At 43.5% G+C, this 17,507-nt stretch overlaps 1 protein-coding gene across 10 annotated transcripts in view; it reads left to right on the forward strand.

Moving 5' to 3' along the window:
- Positions 1 to 17,507, forward strand: part of OSBPL6 (oxysterol binding protein like 6) — a 203,783-nt gene that overhangs the window by 133,402 nt on the left and 52,874 nt on the right. For all 10 annotated transcript variants that reach the window (XM_032356047.1, XM_032356048.1, XM_032356052.1 and 7 more), the window contains exons 4-9: positions 1,375 to 1,467; positions 8,668 to 8,790; positions 11,297 to 11,350; positions 12,531 to 12,644; positions 12,779 to 12,949; positions 15,523 to 15,655. In XM_032356047.1, the coding sequence (XP_032211938.1) occupies positions 1,375 to 1,467; positions 8,668 to 8,790; positions 11,297 to 11,350; positions 12,531 to 12,644; positions 12,779 to 12,949; positions 15,523 to 15,655 (688 nt within the window). The remainder of the gene's footprint in view (positions 1 to 1,374; positions 1,468 to 8,667; positions 8,791 to 11,296; positions 11,351 to 12,530; positions 12,645 to 12,778; positions 12,950 to 15,522; positions 15,656 to 17,507) is intronic.

Raw genomic sequence — 17,507 nt, forward strand, 5'->3', positions numbered from 1 at the left:
TGACCTTGTCTGTTGAGCCAGTGAAATGTTCTCACTAAAGTAAAAATGTCACATTTCATTTTCAGTCTATACCTAAATATTAACTCTATTATTTCTTTGATGTCTTTCAAGTTTATTCCCTCATAGAAAATATTTAATTTTTCCCAAAAATATAAGTAATATCTATTTACTGCACTAAAAAATATATTAAGAAAAGTTAAAAATCTCCTATAATCCTACCACCTTTACATAGCTACTGTTAGCACGAAGGAATATGTTTTGACTACCTGTATAGCACCATCATATTCTGCGTGCTCTTTATAGCATGGTTTTCCTGTTGTCAGGACATCATTTGGGTATTTTTTCCATATCAATAAATATATATCAGTCATATTGTTATTTCAAATCATTTCATGGAACCCCCTTAAAAGTCACATGTATTAGTTATTTTTTTACTACAACAAAATAATACTTTAGTAAACTGTCTGTCCTTGTATCTTTGTATACCAGTCTGATTTCCTTAGGGTAAAGATTCAGCTGTGGGATTGCTGGGTCAATGAGGCATGTTCTTCTTTCTCCAAAGGCTTCATAATAAAATGACTCCTAGAAAGATTATACCTGATTTAATCTTACTCCAGTTATACCTGATTTAATCAAACTCCGTTTGCCCCAGCTGATCCATTTTTGAATCTGATGGTTAAAAAAAACATTATTAGTTTGGTTTTCTTTTCTTTGACTACTTCTGAGGTTGAGGTTGAATGTCTTTTTAAATGTTCTGCATGAGTTGCCTGTTCATGCACTTTGCCTATTTTTCTGTTGGAATACTATCTTACTGATCTGTGAGTGCTTTTCATCTTCTGTAAAACACAGGCTACTGTTTATTGTATTTGATGAACTGTTTTCTTCTCTGTGCATTTAAAAAGTATTGTAAGATATTACAATTGTAATTATTTCATAAGAATTATAAGCAGATCTAGAGACTTAAGTGGTGTTAAAGCTCAGAGGTTTTTTTGATACAGACCTTCCTTTTTGTCTGTTGCCCTTGGAGAGGTAAGCAAATACATTTATGTAAGACTGAGTGGTAGATGTACATTCTCATAAAGTTATACATATGTTGAGACATGCTCTGTGGTTTTTTAAATCTGTTGATCTCTGAACTTTTCTCCAAGCCCGGAACCAGCCCTCCAGCACGAGCTGAACAACATAGGCATAAGAAGAAGAAACCAAATCCTGTGCTGACATTTTTCTGTTAGTGTTGCCTTTGGTCTCCTCGGGAACTTGCCATTGTTAATGTGGTTCACTGTTCTTACTGTGATCCACGTGATCTCACCTCCAGGTCCATCTGCATAAAAAATGGATTGTCTAATGCTGGGCTGTATTTCCATGTATTTTCAGAGTATCCACGTCCTGGAGAGGACTGCTTCCTCCAGCACGGAGCCCTCTGTCAGTCGGCAGTTGCTAGAACCAGAGCCGGTCCCCCTTTCCAAGGTCAGTGACGGGATGTGATGCTTTCTAGGATGGCATGATGCCTGCTCTGGGGCCAGCAGGACTATAAACAGGCCTTCCACCTGACTTCCCTTAGGGTAGCTGGGATTCCTCCCATGGGCCTCTGCTGCCACATCTTTCTATCTCTAGTATGTTGGCTTTCTCTGCCCGGTGTGAGGGAGGAACAGATTAAAGTATATTTTGCTGGGAATTGCAGGACTACAAAGATCCGAAATACTCTTTAGTTTAAATGAAGAGAAACCATGGTCATTCTCCTGTTGGAGACATGAGCAGCTATTTCTACATCAAGCTAATAAAAAAAATCACTGGGTCCAGCAAAAAATCACAGTACTAACAACAGCAGCAAGAGCTACCATGATTGCCTGTGTACTGCATCCCAGGAAAGGTGCCAGGTGCTTAAATACACGATCCCATTGAACAGAACCCTTGCTAACAGCTCCGTGCACTGTAGGTATCTATTACGTTTGCAAATATGGAAACCGAGAATGAGGAACTTGCTCAAAGTCTGAAAAAGCTGTTCATTGGCAGGGCAGGGATTCAGACTTAAGACTATTTCAGTTCTAGCCCTGCTGTAGGTCCAGTAGCACCTGCCTGGAGGGGCTGTTGGACATTCAGAGTCCCAGGCCTTCCTTGCTGTGAGCTCTGAGGAGAACACCACAGGCTACTGATGAAAACCTCTTTTGTTTAATGGAACCCAGCATTCCCTCCCTTCAGAAGCCTTCTCTTTCTTAGACTGGGAAGACATCTAAATTCATTTGTGTCTCAAACAAATTTTTTACGAAAACTTTTCGTAAAGAAAAGTTGAGGAGATGCTATCCTATTCATCCCTACCCCTTGCTCTACTCCCTGCAGTTTTCTTCAGTGGGCTGCCTCTCCTCTGGAGAAACTCAGAGAATAGAATGCTTGGGGATTTGGAATGCAAATATAAAACTAGCACTTTATTTCCCCAAAAGGACTTTGAAATATTTATTACTGGTTCTTCCACTTCGCTTATCCTATACTAAACAGAATCCTTTAAGGAAAGAGCATACTTCATGGTATGGAATATATATGCTTGTGCTCTTTATGTTTGGAAGACATTGCAAGTTATAAAGTTTGTGGTACTGGACTGGAGTAGACTGCAGAACTAAGGAAAGGGGGTTATCAAACTTAAAAAATAATTTAGAGAGAAAGAGAAGATGATCTGATTTCTATTTGAATGGCAAACAGAGAGAATGCCTACCTGGTAACTACAGCTAGTAATCTTTTTGAAAACATCAGTTCTCTCTTACAGGCAGCTAGCGGAGAGAGAGAAGTAAATACTGGGGCAGTGGGCAAGGCAGCTAACATTTCTTGAGCATCTCCTTTGTCCCAGGCATTGGATCAGTACAGACACTCTTTTCCAACATCAGCCTCCTCAACGAAGTGACTACCAATGTTCTTCTCATTTTGCTGAGAAGGAAAACTGAGACTTGGGGCATCACTAAGTTAGCTGTCCAGAGTCAGATAGCCGTGAGGTGTGTGCCAGAAACCAGGATGGTGGGAGATACACGGTGACAGGAGACCTCTGAGACGGACACGCAGAAACAGAAAGGAGAGTTGCTGGTATTAAAAGCACAGATCAGGGGGCGCCTGGGTGGCTCAGTGTGTTAAAGCCTCTGCCTTCGGCTCAGGTCATGATCTCAGGGTCCTGGGATCGAGCCCTGCATCAGGCTCTCTGCTCAGCAGGGAGCCTACTTCCTCCTCTCTCTCTCTCTGTCTGCCTCTCTGCCTACTTGTGATCTCTGTCTGTCAAATAAAATAAATAATAAAATCTTAAAAAAAAAAAAAAAAAGCACAGATCAGGAGGAACTTTCTGGTTGTTGAGCACAGGGAGGCCCTGGGGGATTGCCCCCCTGCAGAGGGCATGGAAGCTGAGGGCATGGAAGCTCCACACCCCGTGCCAAGAGTTGCCCTCTGTGTCCCTTCCGTCTGGCTCTTCCCGAGTTTTATCCTCGTGTAATAAACTAGCGGTCTAGTACAAGAACAGTAATAAAGAGCAGATGCCCACGAGGCTTTCTCTCGTCCCTCGTCTCCCACCACGTGCACTGCTAGCATCCTTGGCGTCTGACTGTATAGTCTGGCTACGTCCGTTTGCGCACAGTTCCTGATCCTGGCCGTGCTCTTGCTCTCCTGCAGTGCGGCATGTCTGCTCCTTCTGGAGTCTCTCCTGTGCCGTGCTAAAACTCCTACTTTTTTTTTTTTTAACAGATTTTTATTTATTTATTTGACAGAGAGATCACAAGTAGGCGGAGAGGCAGGCAGAGAGAGAGAGAGGAGGAAGCAGGCTCCCTGCGGGGCAGAGAGCCCGATGCGGGACTCAATCCCAGGATCCTGAGATCATGACCTGAGCCAAAGGCAGAGGCTTAACCCACTGAGCCACCCAGGCACCCCAAACTCCTACTCTTCTAAGCCAGGCCCACAGGACTCCTTCTTCAAAGGCTGCTCCTCCCCCCACCATGCATCCTCTGCCCCAGCCTATGGCTGTGCTTACGACATCTCTTACTTTAGCTTACCTTCTGTCTTACATCGGGTCGTCTAGAAGGGGGACTTGGCGTAGGCGGTTTGTGATTTATTGAGGGAGAGCCCTCGGGACAAGGAGAAGCAAAGAGGCGAGGGCAGTGCGGGAAGGGGTTTGCGCTGGAGTTCCCCCTGGACCCTGTTCCCAGGGTGAGCCCTGGAGCATGGGTTGGACCACAGATTTGCTCTCATCCTGAGGCAGGGACTTTTTGTTCCCTCGGCTGTTTGTACTCTTGTGTCCTTCAGTAGGTGAGAGTCTTGAGGGAGGGAGAGGCTGAGCTGTAAATGCCGCAGCTGTGGAGGAGGGAGATTCTCGCCCAGGCAACTGGGGCAGGATCCGCTGGCCTGATGGGGGCATCTGGGTCAGGCTCCAAAAGCATCCGCTTCCCGTTATCCTCTGTGGATCCTGCTCTAGGACTGCTGCTCTTGTTGTGGTGGGTTTTGTCTTCATAGGTACCCTATCTCCAGGGGCCTCATGAAATCAGAGGATCCCATCCCTTCCAGGGACCATAGCACCTCACCCTCTCTCAGTCCATTTGCAAGAACACAGGCTTCCTAGGCCCCGGTGGGTGGTGGAACAACACTGAAGTACGCAGTGTCCTGACTCAGGATCTGTTGACCTTCTTTGTTTGGTGTTTCCACCTTCGGCAGCACGTTCCCAGACCACCTGCCCCCGGCTGTCCTGCATCTAGAGAGACTCTGGAGAAAGGAAATGTCTCTGTTGAGCAGACTAGGGGCTGTTATCAGATAACTTTCTCTTTTTAGTTATTATTAGATAAAAAGCATATTTCTGGAACAACAAAAATGTTTGTGTATCTGACTCAAGTCCTGATATGATCACATTAGGGCTTTTGACTCTGTTTCTATTATAAGTAAACCAACGGAAATTGGAGACTTTAAAACAGAAAATTAGGATCAGTTGAAATAACAAAAAAATTCTTCATTTTTCAGAAAGTGATACTAACTTTCTTGAGGTCAACCTAGTCTACTAGGCATAGAGGTGGGTGGTAGTAACTCCTGAGTTGGGCGGTTTCCATATCTTACACATCTTATTTACAGCATTCTCATCAGCATTATAATTGAAATAGGGAGAATGTTGTTTACTCTGGATTCACCTCCTTGCCTCTTTGTCAGTTTGACAGCTTATTTAATGGTTAGAACTGTATTAGGATTCTTTTCAATTTCCTTTGGCTTTAGTAACATTGGATTAGAGCAAATGGAGTTATTTGTTTGGAGCTACTGCATTTATCTTTAAAAATACATTTTAATTTCTTGCCTTTTCTATCTCATCCCTTTTTTTCCCTCCTCTGTAGTGAAATTAAAAAAAAACTTGTGTGATAGAAATCAGTAGCCATAGCACCATAGCAATAAGTTGGTATTATAGTCCGTGTTTAATTAGAAAAAAATCCAAAAAGCACTATATTTATTAAATATTTCCATTTTACAAGTTTTCCAGTGTATTCTTCAACACACACACACACACACACACACCATATATAAATATATATACATATATAAGTATAAAAGATGTATATACACATTCTGTATATACACACACATATCACATATATACGCACATCATACACACACACAGAATAAGTCAAAGATGAATACTAGCCTTCAAATAAGATCTAGCTTAAAATGAAAATGTTCTAGAGATGCTATCCATGGATAGGGCTACTAAAAATAGAAATGTCATTAAATACAGCTGCTATCTAAGAACAGAAAACTCTAATGAATATATTTACACATATAGAGTTTTCTTTAATTACTTGATTGTATCACACTTTTAAAAAGAAATCAGTAGAAAGCTTTCATTTTTAGAAAATTTTAATTTACTTTTCTGGTGGTAGTAGAACCTAGTATTTTCTTTAATTATTCTAACATTCATAAACAATGCTGATTTGTTGAGTTCCAGTTCAGTATTTTAAAATGGGAATACCAGAGCACCCTACTTTGTGCTCTGGACCAGAATGCCACCTGTACTAGTATTGTCCAAAATGGTATATAGCCTGAAATTGTCTCATCAGAAATATTATTTTAAAAATTACTATATCTAGCAGTGCCCGAGTAGCTCAGTTGATTAAACATCCAACTCGTGAATTTGGCTCAGGTCATGATTTCAGGGACAGGAGATCAAGCCCTGCGTGGGGCTCCACACTGGGCATGGAGCCTGCTTGGGATTCTCTCTCTCCATCTCCCTTTACCCCTTCCTCCCTGCTCATGCACTCTCTTTCTCTTAAAAAAAAAAAAAATTAATAAATTGCTGTATCTAATTAACAGTTTTGACCAGCTCAATCACAGTTTCTGACAGTGTTATCTTCAAGTAGAAAATTATTTCTTGGGCTGTGTGTAAGGAGACACTTACAAATACTGTAAAGGTTCTTAAGGCTGATAAGTGGATACCAGTAAGTGTGTTTTTGTAAAGTAAATAGTTCATTCACGGGGACCCCTCACGGATGACCAAGTAGACAAACAAATGGCACTGGTCTCAGATTGGTTTTCTTTGTCCAGTGGAGGGAGCATTTAGAGTTGGATTTGGAAGAACAGGGGGACGATGTTGAGTGAGAGGGCTTTTTATAAGCCAGGAGTGTCTCCTAGGCTTAGTGATGCTAGAATGAAGCAATGTTCGGCTGCATGTCCTAGAAACATAACTTACTGTGAAAAAACACACCCCCGTTTATACCTACTTGACCTTAAACAGAGATGTGACTTGGCCATAGGGCAAGGGGTTTCTGGGAGGGAAACCCCCCCCCAGAAGGGAGGGAAAAAGGAAAAGGGGAATGGTAGGTAACTCTATCAGCCCTCCCTTCCCACCCCCAGGGCCAGCGTCAGTAACTGGTCATGGCACCTGTGCCTCTGGGCCTTGTCAGAGCCTCATGGTTCTTCAGCAGGTTCTGGGCAGTCGCCACCTAGACCTTTGCACCAGCAGGCCCATCGGCCCTGAGGTGGAATGCATCAGCCATTCCTGTTGAAGCCTCTGGTCTGTGGTTGAAGGATGATTCCTGATAGACTGTATCTCTTTGGAAGGCAGTTTCCCAGGTCAGTTTGAGATGGGGCATTCCTCAGAGAGCCCTGCCCTCATGGGTGGCGCTGCACCCAGCTTTCCGAAGCTGAGCCCGCCAAGCAGTTACCCCGAGAGACTGGGCTTCCCTGTGCGGTGGGAGGGGTTGGAGCCGTTGTGTGTGGGGTGTGACCTTGTTGCTCCTGCCTCTGCTGCCCCATTGCATCACATGCCCGAGATCTAGAATATCAGTGATGGTCGGGTCTGCAGTTACTTTGGAGCTACAAAGGCCCTTAGGAATCACCTGGTCCAGTGATCTGAAAACCTGGAATGCTGCTAGGGGCCACGTATCTAACATGGAGACAGGCCCAAAAGGCACTGTGACAAGCTGACGACTTCCCTCGTGGCAGGGCCAGTGCTGCCAGATCTCATAGACTTGAATAAGACATTCAAAATTCAGATTAAAAAAAAAATATATTTGGGCGCCTGGGTGGCTCAGTGGGTTAAGCCGCTGCCTTCGGCTCAGGTCATGATCTCAGGGTCCTGGGATCAAGGCCCGCATCGGGCTCTCTGCTCAGCAGGGAGCCTGCTTCCCTCTCTCTCTCTCTCTGCCTGCCTCTTCATCTACTTGTGATTTCTCTCTGTCAAATAAATAAATAAAATCTTTAAAAAAAAAAATATATATATATATATATATATTTATTTACTTATTTGACAGAGAGAGCACAAGTAGGCAGAGTGGCAGGCAGAGGGAGAAGGAGAAGCAGGCTCCCCACTGAGCAGGGATCCCGATGCAGGGCTTGATCCCTGGACCCCGGGCTCATGACCTGAGCCAAAAGCAGTTGCTTAACCTACTGAGCCACCCAGGTGCCCCAAAATTCAGATGTTTTTTACATCTGAAATCTTCTGACTTTTAAATGTTGACAACTCATTAAAAAATGTAGACATCATAGACACACAGAATGCATCTTTAAAAGAAGAAACCATGATTTGGTCTGTTTTTAACAAAGGAGGATGATCATGTAGCCTCTAGGATCCCAGATTTCTGGCCTGAGATCTGGTGCTCTTTTCGTGGGCTCCTAAGCATGCGTGTTTCTCAGGATGCGTGTCTTCAAAAGCATGGACTTCTGGGGGTTGTGGTTAGCAGGGCACGTCCTGTGAGCTCTGAAATGCGTGCAGCCCACGGCACCACCTCTAGTTGAGTAGGTAATGGGCCACTCAGAACACTGTGGCCTTTCCATTTTGCACAGAAGGCCAGGACTCTGCACTAATTGAACACTTGTCATCAAAACAGCCTTCCCTTCAACTGTTCAAGTGGCTTGGTGCCCAGAGATGAACTCTCTGGAAAAATGTATTTTAAACCTTCCAAGTGCATGACATCAAAACTCCATTCTGCCCCTAAGTCCAGCAGCCAGCCCTCTCAGATGGGCCTGTGAGCATCCAGGTCTACCTGGAAACTCATTTTAACTTCACTTACCAGCACAACGCTGTGTCGAATGTTAGACTTTGCACCAGGATGGGGATCATAGTCCTGGTGCGTCTGGTGTTCCTTCAAAAGCAGCTTCTACTTAAGAGTCCGCTTTGACCGTGTCATCAAACACTGAAAAACATGTGATTTAGTTTTTCTTCTTTTCTCTCAGGAAGCTGACAGCTGGGAAATTATAGAAGGGCTGAAAATAGGCCAAACCAATGTCCAGAGACCAGACAAGCATGAAGGCTTTATGCTGAAGAAAAGAAAATGGCCTTTAAAAGGCTGGCACAAGGTACCATTTTCATCGTATTCACCTTCAGATCGTCTTTGTCCTAGAGAGGATCTTATTTGGTGTCATTAGGTGGAAATCAGAGAGTATGTTTGTATGCATAAAGTAACTGTTACAGCCTTTCTATTTTTTTTTTTAACTGTATAGGCTTCCTCCTATTCTACCTATTTAAGACTGAGATCTGTAATATCGGTATGCAGAGAAAACATATTTTACATGATAGTTAATGTCCAGCTTGTACATGTTGTCTACTCTGCTGCTTTTCATTTAGAAATAATATGAATATTAAACAATAATAATATGACTATGTGCTTATTAACAATATGTTTTTAAATGTATACATATGTTCCATTGGATGGATTTTTGTTAGATATTCCACCATGATTGAACCAATTTCCTATTGCTGGACATGGAGGATATGTCTGACTTTTTTACTGTTATGGTGTTGTGATGACCATCCTCCCACACAAATGTCTGTGTAAGTCCTTAGGATGAAGTCTTGGAATGATTATTACCAGTGCAAACTGGAGATGCTCAGTCACTGATCTTGGAAGTCGGTTTACCGCCCTCGGAAGGATGTGGCTTGTTCTTCTCCCCCTGCCCCACATCCTTTCTCCGTCTTCCAGTTTTAATTATGGAGCAAGTATTTGGTACTGCGCTGTTGCAATTACCTGAGTAACGAGAATACCGTAGTGCTAAGAAGGAGAAAATTGTCCTCCATTTTCAGTATCAGCCCTTCGATAGACCACCAGTACTGTCTCTGAAATCACTGGGTCCTTAGGAAATAGCTTTTTTGCCATTTAAGGGAAAGATTTAAAGTTAATGGATGGAAAATGTTGCCCCCGTCCCCTGACTCTGAGGGTGAAGTAAAAATAGGTCCAAGAGGTTTCTGACTAGTGTTTCTTGTCACTTGTCAGAAGCCTCCTCAGTCTCCCGTGAAGCCATAATATTATCCCAAAACCTAGAATTTCTCTCTACCCTTATTCTTCCTTGGATTTTGGCCCCCTGGTCATACTCCTTCCTAGAATCACCTTGTGTTTTTCATGCTGGCCTCATTACTTTGCGGCTCCTCGAATCAGTGGCCCTGCTAAGCTCTTCCCCTGTGATCACACAATAGATGATCTTCGCTCACGTTCTTTGATAGGTAGAAATGGAAAAGGAGAAAAAAGAAGTCAAAGAAACCCATGCTCTCTGAATCGCTCACTGATCGCATTCTCAGGTCCACATCTCAGCCAGACTGGCTGTGGTTTAACAGCCACTCTTTCCGGGCCATGCCTTTGAGCACTTTTCTATGTAAATAGTAAGAGGTTCTCACTTGCATTGCCTGTTCTCCTGGGCTCTAATGCCACAGATATTTATTCAAGTAATAGCCTATTTGATAGCCCGAGCCATGGGTGATTGAGTAATGAAGTGTTTTTCAGCTGTGGAGATGCTTTCTTCCAAGGCTCACTTATTGCCCTAGAACCTGTGTCGAAGGGGTTTTTCTGACCTTCTCTGAGTTTCGTGCAGAGTAGTTAGTACCTGAGCCTGACCGCTTGCCACAGCGGCAGCTAAGTGTTCCCGAATCGCATAAAACCTTCCCAGCAGAGTAGTTTTCCAACAGTAGAAAGACTCCTTGCATCTGTGGAGACTATAGGAGAGCACTGGACCCATTGTTCGATTGGGTCCTGAGAGCTGTTCTTTCCCTTGTGAATTGCCCCGGGAAAGGAAATCAGCAGAGGGTTCCTGCGCGTTTGTGAAGCAATGATGGCTAGATTCATTTGGACTGGACCAGGAGCATCTTGGAGGAGACAAAAACTGCCAAAAATCTTTTTCTCTTTTTTTTTTTTTTTTTTTTTTTTGCTCTTAAAGTAACTCAGAAACAATATTTAATATCTTGTACTAAAAGTGAAATGTAAGCATTTTGCTAAGTGGAGATGCAAGTAAATTGCTAAAGCTCCTTCTTAAACTTCCCAGATAATTTCTTACTCATAGATCTAGTTCACCAACTCCCGTACCAGACTTGAGCATTTTCAGGAATTTTCCATGGTATCCAGGGAAATGTAGGAGTTTACATCCAGGGTGAAAAAAAGTGAAGCTCCTCACAGAATCACTGTGACCTCAACTGAGTTCTTCTCATTTCTTACTTTCAAAAACACCCCAGTGTGATTCATTCAGAAAGTCATGGCTGAGGATCTGAGATTCTAGCCCCCCAACCCCCTTCCCTCCGAGGAAAACCATGATTAAAGATTGCATTCCCACTGGATTGTGTGTTTAAAACAATAACAACCACCACCACCACCACAACAAAGCAAAAAACCCCAAACCCTAGTAGGCTGATGAGACGAAATTCAAGCTCAGATTTCCTGACCAGTTAATGTGACCGATGATGACCAGGTGCACTGAATTAAATACATGAAAATGATCAAACATACTGATTGCTAAATGCCAAGCCACATTAGCCGCACACTTGTGACTGTTCTATATGATTCAGAATGCACCCGGTAACGGGCTTGTTTGGTTCTTGCAGCGTTTTTTTGTCCTGGATAATGGAATGTTAAAGTATTCAAAGGCACCACTCGATGTAAGTAGCACGCAGGACATGTTTCAAAGATGGTTTTAAAGTGAGTAAACACCACCGTTGTGCAAGCCTTGTGACGTAGTTCCCAGCTTTGTGCATTTGTGTGCCTGTCAGATGTAACAAGCTCCCAGACTTCCATGTTCCAGGCAAGGTGTGTTTTATGCTTGTGCTCACACTAGCATAAAAATCTCTAACTGGAGCATGAAGATTTAATTTAACAATTTTCATGGATGTCGTTAAGAACAGAAGGTTAAACCTACATGTGATACACTAACAAAATGACCCCTTCTGTCTTGGAGAGAAAACCCAAATAGATTTTTTTTCCTGCATCTCTCAATAAGCTATGCTTTCTGTGCTTTATTTTGAGATTTAAAGCAACCTTTGTTCTTATCTATATCCTTTTGAAACCGATCTTATGAACTTCATTTCTGTTTCACGCATCCTTTTATCTTGGAAATCCTAACTCACTAACATCATTGCAAATTATTTTCTTGAAGTAGTTGTTTGCATGTAAAACTGGAAGATACCGTCCGTCTTGTCAGTGTGGCAGAGGGAAATAAGTCAGGGTTCTGTTTTGTCCCCATCTCCTCCATCGAATCAGCTGTGTGTCCTTGATCAGACAAGGGCAACCAGAGGAAGCACCGACTGCTCTGAGCTCTTAGTCCCAGCTGCCCAGTTCGGCCTCAGCAGCTGGCTTCTGGTTGATTACTTGGGGGATATTCTGGGTTGTAGGTCAAAGATTGACCATAGTTATTTTAGGAACCACTAAACATAGCTTTTTGGGGGATATAAACTATGCAATCTAGAATTATGAAAATTAGCATTGTAAATTATGCCAGAAACCCGTAGTCTTGGGGCACCTGGCTGGCTCAGTTGATAGAACATGTGACTCTTGATCTTGGGGTCATGAGTTCAAGCCCCACATTGGGTGTAGAGATTACTAAAAACAAATAAAATTGAAAAAAGGAAAAGAAATGAATAGTCTTGTTTGTTAAAATTGGTGGGAAGTCACAGCAGCTCCAGCTGTTCTCAGATTAAGGACCTAAACCATTTTCTCTTTGTAAAGGAGGTGTGGTATTCCATCTCCCATAGATAAGTTAAAGATTCCATTACCCTCACTTCAGTAAAGAAACACAGAAAGTCATATATCCTTCTAGCCTATTTACTAGTCTTCTGACTTCAGATTCAAAAGGGGAAGGTCCATGGAAGCATCGATGTCGGACTCTCGGTCATGTCAATTAAAAAGAAAGCTCGGAGAATAGACCTTGACACAGAAGAGCACATCTATCATTTGAAGGTAAAGTCACTTTTCAATAGTTTGAGAACAGAGAAGAGTTTCTCTGCCATTATCAGGGGAATTCACTTGCCTGTGCCAGTGGTAAATTGGAGATTGGTTCCACCCTTACTGTCTCTTCTTGTTTTTTGTTTCAGGTGAAATCCCAGGACTGGTTTGATGCGTGGGTCTCCAAACTCCGCCATCATCGATTGTACCGGCAAAATGAAATTGTCAGGTCACCGAGAGATGCTAGTTTTCACATATTTCCTTCAACCTCCACTGCCGAATCCTCACCAGCTGCTAATGTTTCTGTTGTGGATGGAAAGGTGTGACTTTGTTATATGAAAATCAGCCCAGAAATTGCTTGGGCAATTATATAGGCACATAACTGGGTCTCATTTGACAAACCAGGAAGAGAAGGTTTATTTTGTCAACTAATCCTCAGGACAACAGTGACACTGGGCATCAGAGTTAATCAGTTATAGATTAGGTAGAAATGTGGATCACCAAGAGAGTTACCAATTACTTGTCCTTTGTACGTATGGACCACATCCTAATTTTATATGACTTTGTAGGGATATTAGGAAGTAGAGTGAACATTTGGTTAACCGGCCCCTAGAGACTGATATCTTCCTGGGTAGTAATAAGAAGACCACAAAGTTTTAAAAATGAAACTTGCTTCCTTGTCTGGAGCTGTACTATATTACAAGACCCAGAGAGAGACCATTGAATTTCCTCTCGAGGTTAGGGTAAATTGGCTAGAGAATGTGGCCTTAATACACATAGTGGACTGGATGGCGAGGCACTGTGTTAACCATTTGACATTCACTCATCTCTAAGCTTTATATAGCCCGAGCTCAGAGACAGTTAAAAAAAAAAAAAATGTTTTCAGAAGTGACATGGCTGTGAAACAGCTGAGCCAGAATCTGAATCCTCATCTCCCTTTTCCAAAATCCGTGCCCTTCCCATTACACCAGGTACCAAATTAAGGGAGGCTGAAGCTGTTCTTTGGGCTACATTAAGAGTTCATTTTTTTATGTGGCTGAAAAGCTAGAGGTGTTCCCTGTTAAAAAATTAAGGTGAGACAAGAGGCGGGGTGACCACTGTCTCTGCCTTTGATTCAGTAATTAAGTTTTCTGGACCATTGCCACATTGTGATGACCAGGGGTGTTCCAGCTGCCACTTCGCACCTGCCATTGAGAACACAGACATCTGTGAATAACAGGCCACCATCAGGAGTTGGGTTTAAGAACCTTTCAGTGAAGATTCTGCCCTTCTCTATTGTCTTACTTATGGATATATGTAATATATATATTCCAAGTTTCCTTAGCATAACACTGAAAAACCTCATGGAATCTTCAAGATCAGCCAAATCAGATGAAATGAAATACTCTTGTATTCACTCTTCAGTATTTCAATGGAAGTTACTTAAGTAATTCTTGTTAAATCCCATTAATTGTATTTTCCAAGGCTCTTAAACCTTACTTCATTCTGGTTATAGCCTTGCCAAGGACGGTTCCATCAAGGTCATCCTCCTAGGAACAGGGTAGTGGTTTAACCCTACTACTAACCAGTTCTGAAGTGAAAAGGAACCAGGAGGTCAGAGGGTGGGAAATAGGGCACTTACTGAGGGACCCCACATAAGATGACTAAGATAGTCCTCTGGTTCCCTGGGCCCCTGTATTCTCGCCACAGAATAGAATGAATCCCCGGATTCATCCCAGCTAAACAAGAAATATATCCCAGAAGGGTATTTTAAAAATCTGAATGTTTCATCCTTTGGTTCTTCTGCTTCTGTGGGCATCTTGAGCATAGACTGTTGATAAAAGATGTATTATTTTCATCCCTTGTGTTATTTATTAAATAACTTGAGTGATAGCTGAGAATGGAGAACTGAAACCAGTTCTTCCGCACTGTTTGCCTTGGAATAAGAAAGCCCTTGAACTCTGGTTTTCATAGAAGGTCTGTTGCTGGAGTTATGAACGACACACTTCCAAGATGGAACTCGGGGCAAGATTTCCATTACGTTTCGCAAGATGCAATAAAGAATGAAGAGAGCTTTTTAATCCCTTGCCTTGCATTTTAAGCATCAAATTATGAGACTCCTGAAGGCTAATTGGTTTGTGGCCCTATGTGGGTAATAAATAAGTCTGGGTTTGCTAAATATGTGTATCATTCGGTTCGTGATGATTTAGAACAGACACGATCAATTACAATTGAATGTGAAAGTCAAATATGGAGTTTTAGAGTTGTTTCAGCTTTTTCAGAAGTAAGCTTCTGCTTTCAACTAAGTGTTCATTGAACTCACTGTATGATCTCTTTACCTCCTGCGACTTTGTATCACATAAAATCCCTTTACTGGAAAGTCTATCAGCTGTGGGTAATAATAATTTGCTGAGACTGCCTTTTTATAGACTACAGTTTTTAAAATGCATTCAAAGCATTGCAGGGTTGCTTGGTGGTGGGTAATGTATTTAGGAATCACATGTGGCTGACGAGGTCTTGAGCTGATGGTAAGGGAGCAGAGAGATTTGGGGAAGGAAAGGCCTTCAATCCTGAGTTGAAAGTACAGCGTAAGGACCCTATGTCAGATAAGGCCTGCTGAGCCAGTTAAACTCCTCAAGCTGGTTTGCCCTTGGGAGGATGAGCTGTCACATACTTGCTTAAGCCTTGTCCCCTTCCCTGTGTGGTGGAGAGAGCTTAATGAGTGTCACTCCTTATGAATTTGGGCTTCGCTGGGCATGTACAGGTTTAGCCTAGAAGCTTCCTTCGGATTTTGAGTGTGCTCTTTCTTCCTCTCTTTTTTGAGGTCACTTTGAGGATACCTCAAAAAAATTTTAAAACTCACCTAAATATACAGGTACCTGCTCACCTGTACACCCCGCTTTGTTCATTGTAGGTGCCACCAAACAACTTTCCATGGCAGTCTCCTCTGCCATGCAGCAACAGCCTCCCCGCGACCTGCACGACAGGCCAGAGCAAAGTGGCAGCCTGGTTACAGGACTCGGAAGAAATGGACAGGTGTGCGGAAGGTTAGTCTCTCCCCCGCTGGGCTCCCAGGAGAAGCCGACAAAACCAAAATGAGAGCGGTGAATCGCGCGGCCACTGCACCTTGCCCCCCCAGCCTCCCTGATGGCTTCCATCTTTCCTTGTTCTTATTTTTCCACACGAGGCCCTGCCCCTTCCTGTGACCCCAGCTTCCCCTACCTGTGCCTTCTCTCCCACTCTCACCCCTGCGATAGCTGCTTCCGCCCTTCCCTGCCCTGAGCCCCCTTCCTCCCTGAAGGCTCACCTCACCACTTGCTCCCTTCTTTTTTCATGAGCTTCCCACTCCCCAGACTTGGGGGCAGTCCCATGGCCAAGCACAGCCCCCAGAGTGCCCCCATCCGGCTCTCCACGGTTGCCGGGTCCCTTCTCCAGCCGCCTCCTTTGCTGCTTCATCTTGCCCTTGAACAAGTGTATGGCACCTGTCCTCCACAGTTCCCTGTCACTGGTGTTCCATTCTGCGTCCGTTGTTAAATAATCTGAACTCAGACACCATGCCCTCTCCCTGCCATCTCTGAGCCTCTTGCTCTCTAGAAACTTTGCTGCTCCCTTGTAATTCGCCTGAGCATTTTGATCCAAACTGCCACAGACCATATCCATTCTAGGAGACAGTTTTCCTTTGACCTTCAAAACTGAGAGAATAAGAACAGCATAGCAAGGGTTTAATATTGCTACATTTATTTAATTTTTTAAATTATTTTATGAAGTTATGGGCTTAACTGATTTTTATTCAATCTTTTTTTCCTTTATGAAATGATGGTGAAAGTAGATGTTAGAGTACTTTCTTATGTCCTCACTTAGAAATACTGAAATTGCAGGGCACCTGGGGGCTCAGTCGGTTAAGTGTGTGCCTTTGGCTCAGGTCATGATACCAGGGTCCTGAGGATCGGCCCCTTGTAGGGCTTCCTGCTCAGTGGGGAGCCTGCTTTTCCCTCTCCCTCTATCCCTGCTTCTATGCTCTCTCTCTCTTTCTCCTGCTCACTCTCTCAAATAAACAAATAAAATTTTTATAAATAAATGAAAATTGAAATCGGGCAATACATATTGATCCCAACCACAAAAAATATTCTTTTTCTGCTCTGCGTGTGCATGAACTCAATGTCTACGGCATTTTGCTTAGCCCTTGCCACATCCCAAACTCAATCTTTATGTGAAAATATGATATTAAGAGGGATGTTCTAAGCATAAAGCTGCCTTTCCTTTAAGAGGGTTTTACCTGAACGTATTCACACAACACACAGACATTCGAGTATATGGGCTTCGGGTTGGGGAAAGAAGCCGGACCTTCACTTTCCTAAAATGCTGCGGTTTTTGCCTCAGCTGCCACTTTCGACAGCTCAGCCTCTCCTCTAACTTTCGTCACCTCGTGCACACTCGCAGCACGGAGCCTGGCTGCCTGCTTTGCTGAGCAGATTTGGAACCACACGTGGGGACGAAATCCATTCTTCTGACCAAAATGAAGAGACATTGGCTCTGATGCCAGGAAAGCCCCTGGCTGGTGGGGGAGCGAGGGAGGCTTTGTCTTTGTGTGCTTCAGAATACTCTGTGGCTTGTCCCTTGTGCCTTCTGTCCTGTCTCAGGGGTGCTCCTCCTTCTCCCCATCCTGACTACTCCATCTGTGTCCTCCGTCCTGCCTTCCTGTTTCCTTCAGCATTCAGTGCAATAATTACCCCCTTCTCCCGGGGACAGCCTCTCTCTTTCATTCACTTCTGCTCTCTGCCCCTAGCCTCCAGCTTCTCTCCCTAATACGATGTTTGCCCTTCCTGCTCTATGAAGATGGCGTTCTTGGTAGCGGGGTGCCGTCTGATTTCCACTCAGTTCTCAGACCTCTTTCTCTGA

Source organism: Mustela erminea, chromosome 8, assembly GCF_009829155.1.
Source record: "Mustela erminea isolate mMusErm1 chromosome 8, mMusErm1.Pri, whole genome shotgun sequence".
Taxonomy (NCBI): Eukaryota; Metazoa; Chordata; class Mammalia; order Carnivora; family Mustelidae; genus Mustela; species Mustela erminea.